Consider the following 12,957-nt stretch of genomic DNA (forward strand, 5'->3'; position numbering starts at 1 on the left):
CAACTTTTTGAGGAATAATTGGCAACTCTTCCCCTGGCTTCAAGTTGCTGTAGGGATCAACAATTTCCTGAAAGAAGTACACGCTTTTACAAACAAGGCTCGAAACTGTGCAGAAAGAGAGCAGAAAAAAACATGTAGGGACATCTGATGGCCAAGTCATCCGGGACTGACAGCTTGGAGGATAAGAAATGGTTGTACCCACAAGAAGTAAAGAAAGAGAACAGGTAACTTTTTAAAAAAGAGACTCAGGATCTATCAGTCTGGTATCCAGGCCTAAACTGTACATTTTCTATGTTCTATGAGATTAAAAAATTAACCAAAATTAACAATGGGGTTCTTGGGAATAAAAATGTTGAGAGGAAAACAGACAAATGAAGTACCAGGTTCTGCAGAATAGGCAGACAAAACCACCAGGAAAAGAAGAGTCCATAAGGCGAGTCTTTAGACAGGTAAAGTCTCACAACAGACACAATATTCTGAGCACAAGGCTACTAGTACACCTATAACCCTGAGAAACCCGCCTAATCATTTATTGTACCATTTGAGGTGAAGGATCTATCGCAATTTCTGCGTCACGCTCTCGGGCTTGGGGACTTTCTCTGGGACTGGGTGAGCTTGAAGAGTCGGAGGTACTCTGAAATTACATTCATAACGTCATCAGGCATGGCAAATGAACAAAATAACGGACATAACACTTTCTAATGGTGCAAGGGGGAACCTCGTAGTTGAGGGCCAAGAAAGTGACAGGCCATTCCTAAAACCCCAAAGTTGAAGAGTACCATAAGAAGAACACACTCATTCCCGATATTGACAGGGGGTGTAAGGGGGAAGCTCTCAGTTATATGTAGTTGAGGGCTGAGAAATTCAGCGACAGACCACTGCTATACCCTTACAGTTGAACGTACATGTACGTACCATTACCAAGAAGAACGAGTCACGCCATTACTGGAATGGTGAGGGGGGAGGGGGATTGTAAGGGGAACCTCACAGTAAAGTTGAGGTCTCAAAAAGAAACAGACTACTGCAAAACCCCTACGTACATAGTACCAAGAAGAACACAGTCACCCATTGCCAGCATGGGAGAGGGAGTAATGTAGAACCTCACAGTACAGTTGAGGGCTCAGAGAAAGCAACAGACCACTACTAAACCCCCAAAGTTGTACATAGTACAAACTTTGAAGGAGAACACACCCATTGCGGGCACAGGAGGGAGTGTAATGTATAGAACCTCACAGTTAAGTTAAGGGGTCACAGAAAGCAACACACCAACCCTAAACCTGTACAGTACCAAGAATTTCCTCACAAATACAGGAAGTTGAGGGCTGGAAAAGAAACAGACCACTACTAAACCCCGACAGTTGAGAAGGTACCAAAAAGAATACACCCAACTAATGAGATGGGGGAGGGGGGCGAGAGAGGCAACCTCACTTCTAATGTTCACAATACACCAATTTTTGCACCAAAAAGAGGAGGGAGCTCATTAACATAATCATGTACCTCCTCTGGACTGTCATCCCCCTCGACGGGGGCAAAGCTCACCCCTGACCTCTTGGCTGGGGTGGGGGGGTCAAGGGAAACGTTGTTGGATGGGGCAACCTGGAAGAGAAACCTCATCATTTTCTACCACACGTTTTCGCCAGGGTTATGAAAATGCAAATAAAATGGACAAGACAACGTATATAAGAAAAACAGATATACGATAAGGGCACAATAACATGTATCAAACACTTAAACACATGTATCAAACACATGTAAAGGGAGACAGAAGAGACATGTAAATACATGTAAACACACAACAGAACATATATGTACACGTTTTCACAGACTGATAACCCTTTTATATGCATAAAAAAATTCTAAATCATCAAATTGTGATTGAAAAATCATAAGCAATTAGAAATTGCGATGCCTTCAATTGATTATTGAAGTCCTTTTGGGTGTGAGCAGAAAATTTCATTAGATCAATTATAATGCAGGAACAAAAATAATTATTGTACATTGGGGATAGGTGTAATTTTTGAATTTGTGGGAGGGGGGTATGATTGGGAGAGCGAATTTTTCTTGACTGTAACTACCTCCAATGGTATGTCCACCTCAGGGCCTGATGCAAATGATACGCCATGTTTCTTTACTTCTGTAGGGGGCTCATCAGGCATGCTAGGCGGGCTAGGTGGTCTTGGCTGAGGCACCTCCTGAAAATATAGCAGCTTTTAAAAGCAAGACTGAAAAGAGAGAGAGAATAAAGAAAGGCAGAAATGCCTCTGAGAAAAAGAAGCCTTTGAACATCTTTAATTACAAAGTTGTAAAGAAAGTAATAGACATTGGACGAGTATTGTTATAATAGCATTTTAAACAGAAAGGAGTTAAAGAAGAAGTATAAGTTGGACTCAATCCTGATCAAACTGCAGAGTTGTGAAGATGCATACATATTGGCAGTATTGTCTGACTCAATAAAACAATGTCCAAGACCAGTCAACAGGTATGATAGCAAGGCTCTTGCCTCAATCAAATGATACAGAAAAATATTATCAAGAAACAGTCAGGAAAGGAAGATACAGAATGTAAGAAGATGGAAAACAGAGGATTCTTTTCCAATTCTTCATGGAAAAAAAAGAAAACTCCCAAGAAGGAAAATTTCACCAGACTGATACTTCCACCAAATTGGGGAGGGGGGAATTCAAAAGACTTCTTTGCACCAAATTTGTGACAGGAGAAAAACATGTTTCATTTTAATATTAATACATCAAGTGACACAGTACACATTTGTGCATTGCTCTTGCACAAGTTACGCATGTGGAAAAATCAACAAAGGGAAAAGATTACATTTTTTTTTACCTTTATCCTGAAATTCCAATATCAGTATATTGCACAGGTTCAAAACTTGCAGTCCCTCTGTCTAAGAAGTACAAAAAATGTACACTTACCACTGAAGGCTGTGGAAGGGGTTTTCTCTCCACCATGACCTCCCTCATCACCACTACTTGTACTGTGTTCCCGCTGTTCCTCAGACAGTCCACAGCCTCATGGTGCTCAGCTTCCTCCAGGTGCACATTGTTCACCTGTAGCAGGTGCAATCAGGACTCAGTATCTTTTTAACCCTCAACATGAAGGTAAATTACCAGTCAACTAGAAAGGTCACATTTTCAAAGAAAATGCAGGATGTTTCCGAAGGGAAAAGAAAGGAAAAATCGCGAAAAGAAGAGAGACAAAGAGTTCCCGAGAAAGGCAGACTTTTGAACATTCAAAAAGCTGGAAACATGGAGAGCATGTTACAGCACCCAGTTTTTCCTCTGTTTTGGAAAACGTGGATGAAAACAATATGTTTTCCTTTGGAAACATAATCATAAGGATAAACATATTTAACATTTGGATGGTTAAGATACAGTGCAAGACCAGAATAGGTAACAAAGTTGCCGTCTGTTATACAATTATGTGTAATGTTGGCAATTGTGATAAAACTGAGAAAAAACTGACCCCTAACAACTTGTCCCCGACCTTGACCCCAGCCTTCCCAGCTGGCCCGTCTTCTGACACTCGGGAGATGAAGATACCCTGGACAAGGAAGACAAACATTAAAATCATCAGAAAAGGAAATGAACCATTCCTGTTTTTTTTGTAAATGACTTACTTCTAATAGTTAGCTAGCTAGGCTATAAAATTTAAGAAAACAATGGGAGCACAAAAAAAAGGAACTACTCTAACAACTGTTTAATCAAAGTTGTTACTCTAACAGTTACTGTAGTTGACTTTCAAAATAATACAGTTACACAGTACTCAAGCAACTGGATAGCCTTGTTCAGGCCTGGAACTTACAAACCAATCCAGTTTCTTGGGGAACCCATATTTTGTATGTCATATTTTCCTGGATGTCTAACCTTCGTTCACACAGTTGACTCTCGATTCATCACATCCTAGACATGTAAAAAGGAAAAGCAAGCATCCGTGGTACAGATGTTGACTTACCTCATCATCGCCCTTATAAGGAGTGGAGCCCCTCCCTCCGGCGATGCTGACACCCAGACCCATCCCTGGGGGACGCTGGATGGTGAGGGTCATCTGGGACAAACAAAAACATATACAATTAGAGTTAGAGAGGAATAAATGTTGATGTTATAGTTATTGTTGCTATGGGCTGGGCCGACTACTCTTTCTTGGTAGCCACTGTCAGAGGGGCTGAATTGCGAGGAGCTTACAATAGACAGGGCAAGGGTCTGGAGCGAGCTGCCATTTGGCGCCATGCAGGTGACCTCAATACAACAGTAATTGCCCCAGGTGCAGCCAAGGAACTGTAGGTTTTGAACCACTCATACCGCACCATCGCATGTAGGGTGGGTTCTTTAACGTTTCTGGGTACGTTACAACGATACATCTTGTCTGAGTACCTATTCAGTAAACAAAATACAGGACTGGCACAGAGTTTAAGTACAGGTCCAGATCTGTACCTGTACATGTATACAAGCAAGTATGGTCAATAATCTTAGGCTTATATCTAGAAGCCAATTGTCTTTTTGTTTCAAATTGTTGCCTTTGCATGAGAATTTATATCATTTCAATCTCAAAACAAGTTGCATGTTTTCTCCATTTTCAACTGCAAGATTACCAAAATTGCCAACTTTGAAAGAGATTTACCCATTGGATGTCTGGAAATGTGACATCTGATAGCATTATTATCTGAAAGGCACCAGTATTGTAGGTACATCGTGTTATCAGATGTTAAGGTCATGTCGCTAAACAATTTCACAGGCACAGGCCAGCTTTAACGTCAGCTTATGGACAGGTCCCATTTTTTATAGGTGTTTTAGTTTCAGGTACAAATACACTAGATGTTTAGGTCCAGACCTGTACATGAAAAAAGGTTCAGCTATATTTTGTCACCTCTGACTATGATCTGTATACTCTGGTATGAAGTGACCTAATTCTGATTCACAGTAACAAAACAAAAACACCCGCGGTCAGTCAACCGTCCACCAACTGTCAAAAATACTAGTTTTACCTTCTTGCTGGTTGGTACGGTATAGGGAATGTATGTCCACGACACCTGGAACAGGTAGGACCTTTTGTGGGGGGTGTCCACACGTATAACACGGCTGACGTGCATATTTCTGGTATATTATAGTCTCACTGACGGCTAGACCTAACTATGTCATTCCCTCACACACAATGGAATGTCTTGGGCCAAACCAATAATTTCAACAGGGGTGGTGCATTTATAACCATAAATAATGCATGTAAATCATGAGCTCTAATGCCAATATCCATACTAGCAATTCTAAGTAGTCCTAAGTTAATACCCATGTTTGTTTTTTTTAAATCATAAAACAGTGCAGATAGAGAAAATGTAGGAAAAAAAAAGCATTTTTTGTGAATTCACCCAGTCTGAGAGTAGGACTGCCCGAAGTGTGTTTATCACGTTTTCAAGGATGTGCTGCACACTTAGCCCTAAGGCATACAAAGAACTGACGTATATAAGATGAGCTACATAATTGTAAAAGAATGCCATCCAGTGCTGAAAAACCTTTCACAAATAAGTGTTACAAGCTATTGAATTTGCCATGATGCTACATTTTACAAGCTGTGGAAATTCGCAACCAAGATGTTATAAAATAATATCATCATTATTATGGCAGATGAATGATTTTCTGAGTAAAAATATGACTGAAATTCATTATCTTGACATTTCTACACATTATCAATGCCATATATACATGTCTATATTCCCACAAGGGAATTTCTCAGAAAGAGAGAAGACAATATCTACCCATCTGTGACATATATCGTGGTACCTCAGCCCTTTGTTCTGTGTGTCAACTGGCCTCAGGGCACAAAATAGGGAGGGCGGGAAAAACCAGTAACTGTAAATCGTGAAATACTTGCAGTGGTTTTATGTTCTTAGTTTTTACGGTAATCATGCACATGTGCACCATTTTATGACAATGCACGTCAAGTTGAAGGGGTCACCCTGTTATCTAAAGGTGAAACAAAAAAATGAAATTTTGAATTTAAAACTGTTTTTGTTATCGTAAATATCTCTTTTCCACCTACCACTGAATTAATACCACCTACAAATTAATGATTTACAGTAACACATAACCTGTTTTTTACAGTAATATTCATTGCATACCTGGTTGATTTTTTTTTTGCTGGTAATGTGCCCTAACAAACTTTAAGGTCTAGATATTGCATTTTAGTAAAACCCTCATTAATTAAATTCCAGGAACTACCAAAAGAAACCAAAAGAAACATGAAGTTGTTGTTCTGTAACACAGTTGTAGAGACTGAATGATATACAATCATTATGTATAATTTTTTGCTTAAACGGTGATAGACTGTGGTAGTAGTCTTACTTAAAGTGGTTGCAGAATAAATGCTGAATGCGTGCGCCAAGTTTTATTGGATGTTGGCACGATAGCACCACATACATGGGACCTAGAGCCATACATAATGTATAAATGGCTTCCAAACGTAATGACTGGGCTACAAACTGTATACACCTTTCTCACGCGGCGGCCATGATAGATAGAAGACGAGGTCAATGAGGCAAACAGACAAAACTTATATAACAAAACACTGAGGGCATAGTTTGGACTAAAACAACCTGGCAGACACCCAAGCAAACAGGATTCCATTCCCTTCATCCCATGTCATCACATGCTAATCCTGCCTTATCCAGTGATTTACAGTTCAATCCCTATGTATGACATGCTTTCCTTCCTCAAAACAATCTTTCTACTGTCCACTGTTGACTGAAGTTTTAAAACACATGTAACTATGATCACTGGGTTGTCTCCAGCTTTAATTTTTTTCCAGTCCCATTCGTTCAGATGTTCGTTGTTAAATCAGTTATTATAAAATACACACTTTTACTTACAGCTTATGATATTACACATGTAGCTCATTTGGGTACATGGCTGCTGAGATTTGGGAGGGCACTCCAGAATAGACCTAGAACTCCTGAAGGGTGTTAAACAGACAACTGGAAGGCGTATTCCGGATTTTACAGCCACAACAAACAACAAAGACAATGTGAGAGTTTGAAAGACACTATTCACAGCTGTGCAACTTGTCCTACTTTACATAACAAATCTACAGATTACTACTACAATAACGATCTGTGGAAGAGCCATTAGCCTCAGTCATGTGCAATATACTCTTGCTGGACAACAAACACAAAAAGACAATGACCTCCAAACTATAAGTTAATTGTCCGACTCCAACTATCAATATCTAAGTATGCACACTATGCCGCATACAACTTGGAATCACATCCTAATTCCTACCCAATCCAAACCCTGCAAGTGCTTTCTTTCCAAATAACAACCTTTCTACTGTTAATTGTTTGGGCTGAGCTTTGAAAATAGTCTAAAGAAGATTGTACAAAACAATGTACATGTGATCTCCAAGCAGATGTAGAATGGCAAAATCACAATATGTTTCTCAAGCTCCACAGGTTCCCACAATACTGGGGCTCTGGTTGGACAATGGATACCGTTTGGGCCCATGGATACTGCCGTACCAACCAAAAGATCTTCTTGGAGATTACTGTGCATTTATAAATTATAATAGATCAAAGCAGCACACATCTTACAGGAGACTCTCTCTCACTTACTCATGGCAGGAGACAGTATGCACGAACATCATTAACAAATTGTAGTAGAGACGACACTACATATACGTCATTCCTAAAAAAAAGTGTCCACAACAATCACTACCTGTTTGCAAAGTGGCACCTCCCTCGGTAAGACAGCACACTCGATCTCGTACAGTTCACCATCTTTCCCATACGCGTACAAAAGCAGCATATTCTACTACTTAAAAACTACAAGGCCGTCTCCTGGACCCCTCCCTCTACAACTTGTATCCCAGAGGACAGAAATTTGCTTATTGGAACAGACAAAAATTTTACCGCATTCCGTTCAAAAAATCTGAACTTTATGATATGAAACTGACAAAAAATATAGTCCTGCATTCATGTATGCTTAAAATAACAGATTCAACAGTAAAAATGAAGGAATTTGCTACTAAAAATACTTCAAGCAGTGAGCGTAACAGACCTGGAGACAGCCCCGATCAACTAGCTAGTGTGCCTGGGATTTTTCGTCAGCACAATGTTATGTAGTTCATGCATCTATAATGTTCCCCTAAGGCACACCCTGGTCTCCATTCAAAAATCATTACTCACACCATTTCACACAAACTTTCTTTGAACCAGAAAAAAATTTACGACTCAAATCGTTTGAAATACTACAATCTTTTTTCCTACTTGCAACATAGAGAATCATAAACCTTAAAGAAGATATGAAAAATTCAATTTTTGACTGAATTAACAGCTGATTTTACTATCAATGCTGTACAACCAATAAAAACACCACAAAAAAACAACAGACAAGCTGGTATTGCATCTTGGAACAGGTCATGTGATTAAGTGGATCACTGGACGTTGAACTCAGATAACCCAATTCCCACATAAAAGCTCAACCAACATTTTGTACGATGTCGTAAAACTACCACTTCTTACTAGTACTTTACTGTCAACATACTGTAGGCAAAACTTCTCAATCCTTTTCTGTCAGCAGTTTCAACTCTCCGAACAGAAAGTTCTTTGTACAAAATCCAAACTTGTAAAACAATAGGCAGTCAAAAGTATGTTCAGTGATTGACAGCTAATATGACCAGTGTGACCTATGCCTAACATTTCAACACCTTTCAGAAAAAGACTCAATCAGGCTTGAAATTAGATTCTGGGGGTGACAAATACCATGCAACAATTTGAAAGATTATAAGACTTGACTATGATATCAAACCATTTTTCTCCCAACTCAGACAGTAGTTGGCAATCTTTAAGAGTATCAACTCAGAAAACACAATAAATCAATGATTCCTTCTAATTATCAGCTATACTCTAAAATGCTGTCACTTAAGCAACTTATTACGATTTGCATCAGTGAGCACTAATTTAAAAAATCAATTCTTTTACATTACAAAGTATGGTTTTTATGTTAAATACCCTACCTTCAAGTATGACCCGTGACATTGTAAACTTTACAAATCTTTAAATAATATAGTAAGCCTTGCCTATTTGAAAGATTGTTCAGATATCAATGTGTTTAAAAGATGAGAACACGACAAGAAACATGTGACGATAGAAATCAACTCTTCTGTGTACGCCGAAAGCCAAAACTAATTTGTACATTGCTTAGAGGCAAATTCTCAGAGTATACAATGTACTTCAAGTTCTTTATTACACTCACTTTGGGTGGTTGTGCATATATTGTTTTGACCACCTGTTAACTACATGTAAGTCATGATAACAACAGATCTTAGCTGGTGGTAGCCACGAAAAATTGGTACAAAATCTTTCATCATATTTAAAGCTGTCAAGATACTGTATATGTTTGAACTTCAGATGTTCGGGTTTACTGTAGTGACCTCTTTACAGCAAACTTAAAAACACCACAAAAAAGCTTGTTCTGTCTTCTGCTTGCCAAGCCCATTGTGTTAACTGCAAACTTACAACCACAATAGACACTAGAGTTTCTACCAACCACAAAACTGACCCCCCCCCCCCCCAAACTTGAAGTCATTGACTGTACTGTCATTTGACCTTTAACTAAAGAGACAGTTTGAAGTCTTTGATGTCTGTTAAATGCTGTCAGGTGTCAGCTTAAAGTAAACCAGATTTGATATCTCTGTTTAACAATCTTGTCCAATCCATTAACTCATTAATATTGTTCTTTTAAGTTGACAGGAAAGGTTGGAGAATTTGTGGGTGTGACCATGCAGGCAAAACTGCCCAAGATTCTCAGGGGCTGCCCAGGAAGACCACTCAGGGGACCAAGAAATCTTAATACTTGTGTCAATGAGAGAAAAAAAATATTAGGGACCACCAAAAAGTGATCTAATTGGACAGGTGGTCCTTATGTAGAGGCAGTCATGTAATACAGGTTTGACTGTAGCTAAAAACAAGCATGAAAAACAATTCCATTTCATCTAGTTTTGCAACACAACAGCTTACACCAGACTGAATCAGATTCTGTAATTAACCGTTGCCAAGATAGATAATATTTTTTCAGTGCCATTTGCGTGTCAGTGGACAGTAAACTCGAGATCCTGATGATAATTGGTAGGTGCCAGGTCAAGGAAACAAAAGTCACGATCAAGTTTGATAATGAGCCACTAGCTGCTTGCTATCTTAGGTACTGCAGTAAAACTTCCAGTTTAGATATGTGGTCATGATTTTTCAGTGGTACACACAGGTAGTTCTTGTGGCACAGAGTAAGTTTGGGTCCCTTCGGAGCTTTCCTGAATTGCAGAGGCCAATTGTGTTTCAAACTTTGTACGAGAATAACTCACAAGCAGTTGTTGATGGATCATAATAAAGTATGTCTCTTTAACTGTTATCCTATATATCTAATGTAACCAAAAATATTAAAAAGCAATACATCTTCAGATGTTCTTACCTCTTGTTCTTCCATCTCTGGTTCCTCCCCATCTGCATACTGTAAAAGAAATAATGTACAGTTTAGATGACTGCAATGTAACATCAACTACAAATGAACTCAATAAATGACAATGCCTACAGTGTGTCAAAGTCAATAGCAATAACAGTGATTTGTACAGTATTACTCTTCATGTATTAAGACAGCACGACTCCAAAACAAGTTGCAAAAGCTACATTTTTTTGTACGTAAGAAGCTTTCTATAAATATCAACAATGTTTACAAGATTGTGGCATGCATCTTACAAATCCTCTAGTGACGTGACTCAAATCATTGGAACAGAAAAGAAGATTAGAAGCCAAAACTTAATTGTCAGAAGAAAAGCACAAGACAAAGGAAAATTAAACCTTATAGTCCATTAGTCTAGCCCTAAGTAATTCCACCAACTAATATGCAACTTTGTTTCAATTCTTAAGAAAGCAGCAATACTTAATATATAAAAGTTGGCTTTAAGACTGAAAAACACTGTTATTTTCCATTTTGGACATGGCCTAGGTGCAATGTAACCATTTTCCTTGTAGTTTTCCTTGTCAGTAATTTTTAACATCTTCCATCAAATTTGAAGTAATAAACATAAGTTTCTGTTCGAAACCTCACTTAATTTGGGACAAGTAAACACAAAAGGGGATGAACTAGCAGCATGTACATTTAGAACTTTCAAAATTAAAGGAAAGTAAAATGAAGAGAGAAAAGCTGTACAGTTGTTTCATCTGCCATAAACCAGGAATAACATGGTTCCAAATGTGCAAGCACAACAAGAAGCATTGTGGGTGATAGGTGACGTCCCCTAACTAACACGGTTCTTGTCTCAACCAAGCACGTTTCAGGGGTCTTTGACATATCACCAACAATGCATGTGTATTTGCTTACTACGGATTTAAATAAAGATCATCGCACTCACACTAGCCAAACTAAATCACCTCTAGAAGCCCTTCGATTGGTCAAACCCATAGAAGCTTGATAGCCAACACCTCTAAGTCTGGAGAATTTGAATCTTGCTGATTTATGCAAATGTGCTAACTTGGACCAATCACTGTCAGGCTGAACTGTCAGGGTGTTGGAGGCTGTTTGCATGGTGACAGAAAATGCTGAGCACTTATTGGATAGATTTTTGATGTAATTATGAATCCTGAGCTCTTATTGGTAGTTTTGGGAATGGTTCTCTTGAGTTAGAGGTGTATGGCCAGACTAAGCTTTTGCGGTGGAGGCCCCTGACAGAGATTGTGTAACTCACACTATTGAGCACAATTCCTTTCTGCGAGGTTTGACTCTGATGTCTCTGTAAAATGGCGGCCACAGCGTCAGCTGCTGTTTCCTCGTCAAGATTAAGTCTCTTCCCCTTCGGACATGAAAATAAACATCTTCAGAACACAGCGTGCAAGGTTTGGTACCAAAACTGTTCCTTCGCATTTTAAATTTTGCTGGCTTTAACGACAAACGTTTCAAATCCGTGAGACGTTTTTTCAATCATACCTAGTCCAACGTTGAACTTATAATGCAGAATATTCAAAATACCATAGGTTTAACTTAAGAACAAAAGAAAAGTTACCTGGAAGAAAATCAAAAACAGAAAGTAGAGGACAACAAAAGCTGAGAGTGCTGGAGGAGTCATGTCAAAACATGCAAATTTTCTCAAGACGACATTTCATCTTTTCTTGTCATCTCAAAACATGTGCATTTTCTTAAACCAACATTTCATCTTTTGTGTATCTGTCCTGTCATCTCACAGCTACAGTTGATTCTAAGAGATACCCTCATTTCTTAAACATGATTCTTTCTTTCAAAAGATATATGGAGATTCTATAACAGTATAACTCCTCCAACATGTAAAAGACAATATAGGAGAAAAAAGATACATGCCACTGTCCTACATTACAATTGATTCAAATTTGTACTATAATCTTCCACAATGTTAGGGATGATTCACTACAAAATTACTTTATATCATAGAAAGAATATAAGATGCCCCCTAGTTCTTACTATTAATGAACTTAAGCCATGATCATGTGTAATTGTAAGACAACAAAACGTTATCAGTAGAAAAAGAAAATAGTTTCCTTCTTTGTCTCCTTGAGACATGTACCTTAAGATGGTGAGGTGTGTCTCTCCGCTGGAGTTTGCTGTCGTTTTTCTCCATGTCTTCCGTATCACTGGAGAACGTCACCTGTCTCTCGCGGTCCTGCGTCACAGAAAGGCACACATGCCTGAATGTTAATCTAACTGCATCAATCGTTGAAGAGACTCATTAGTCACATATGAGCAAAGTTCGTCAAACAGTGACTTCTTTTTAAAGGTATACACAGGTCCCTTGGATCAAGTCCCAACCTAGTCTCGCACTCTCGCACGACTAGGTAACTCCGTGAACAAGATGGACTGGTAGCCATTGAAAATTTAAAAAGAAGTCACTGTTTGATGAAAATTCTATTAACTAAGTGCATCAAGCTCTGTTGCAAAGTAGATT

At 38.8% G+C, this 12,957-nt stretch overlaps 1 protein-coding gene across 48 annotated transcripts in view; it reads right to left on the minus strand.

The window, feature by feature from the left end:
- LOC118404738 (protein scribble homolog) overlaps positions 1-12,957 on the minus strand; it is a 103,845-nt gene that overhangs the window by 31,199 nt on the left and 59,689 nt on the right. For 38 of the 48 annotated variants that reach the window (XM_035804012.1, XM_035804057.1, XM_035804056.1 and 35 more), the window contains 9 exons: positions 12,580-12,675; positions 11,731-11,835; positions 10,458-10,496; positions 3,964-4,056; positions 3,475-3,552; positions 2,925-3,059; positions 2,076-2,192; positions 1,498-1,596; positions 539-634 (listed from right to left, as the gene is read on the minus strand). In XM_035804012.1, coding sequence (XP_035659905.1) covers positions 539-634; positions 1,498-1,596; positions 2,076-2,192; positions 2,925-3,059; positions 3,475-3,552; positions 3,964-4,056; positions 10,458-10,496; positions 11,731-11,835; positions 12,580-12,675 — 858 coding nt within the window. The remainder of the gene's footprint in view (positions 1-538; positions 635-1,497; positions 1,597-2,075; positions 2,193-2,924; positions 3,060-3,474; positions 3,553-3,963; positions 4,057-10,457; positions 10,497-11,730; positions 11,836-12,579; positions 12,676-12,957) is intronic. The other 10 variants (XM_035804060.1, XM_035804059.1, XM_035804047.1 and 7 more) reach the window with 6 other exon arrangements.

The sequence above is a fragment of the Branchiostoma floridae genome, chromosome 17 (genome assembly GCF_000003815.2).
Source record: "Branchiostoma floridae strain S238N-H82 chromosome 17, Bfl_VNyyK, whole genome shotgun sequence".
Taxonomy (NCBI): domain Eukaryota; kingdom Metazoa; phylum Chordata; class Leptocardii; order Amphioxiformes; family Branchiostomatidae; genus Branchiostoma; species Branchiostoma floridae.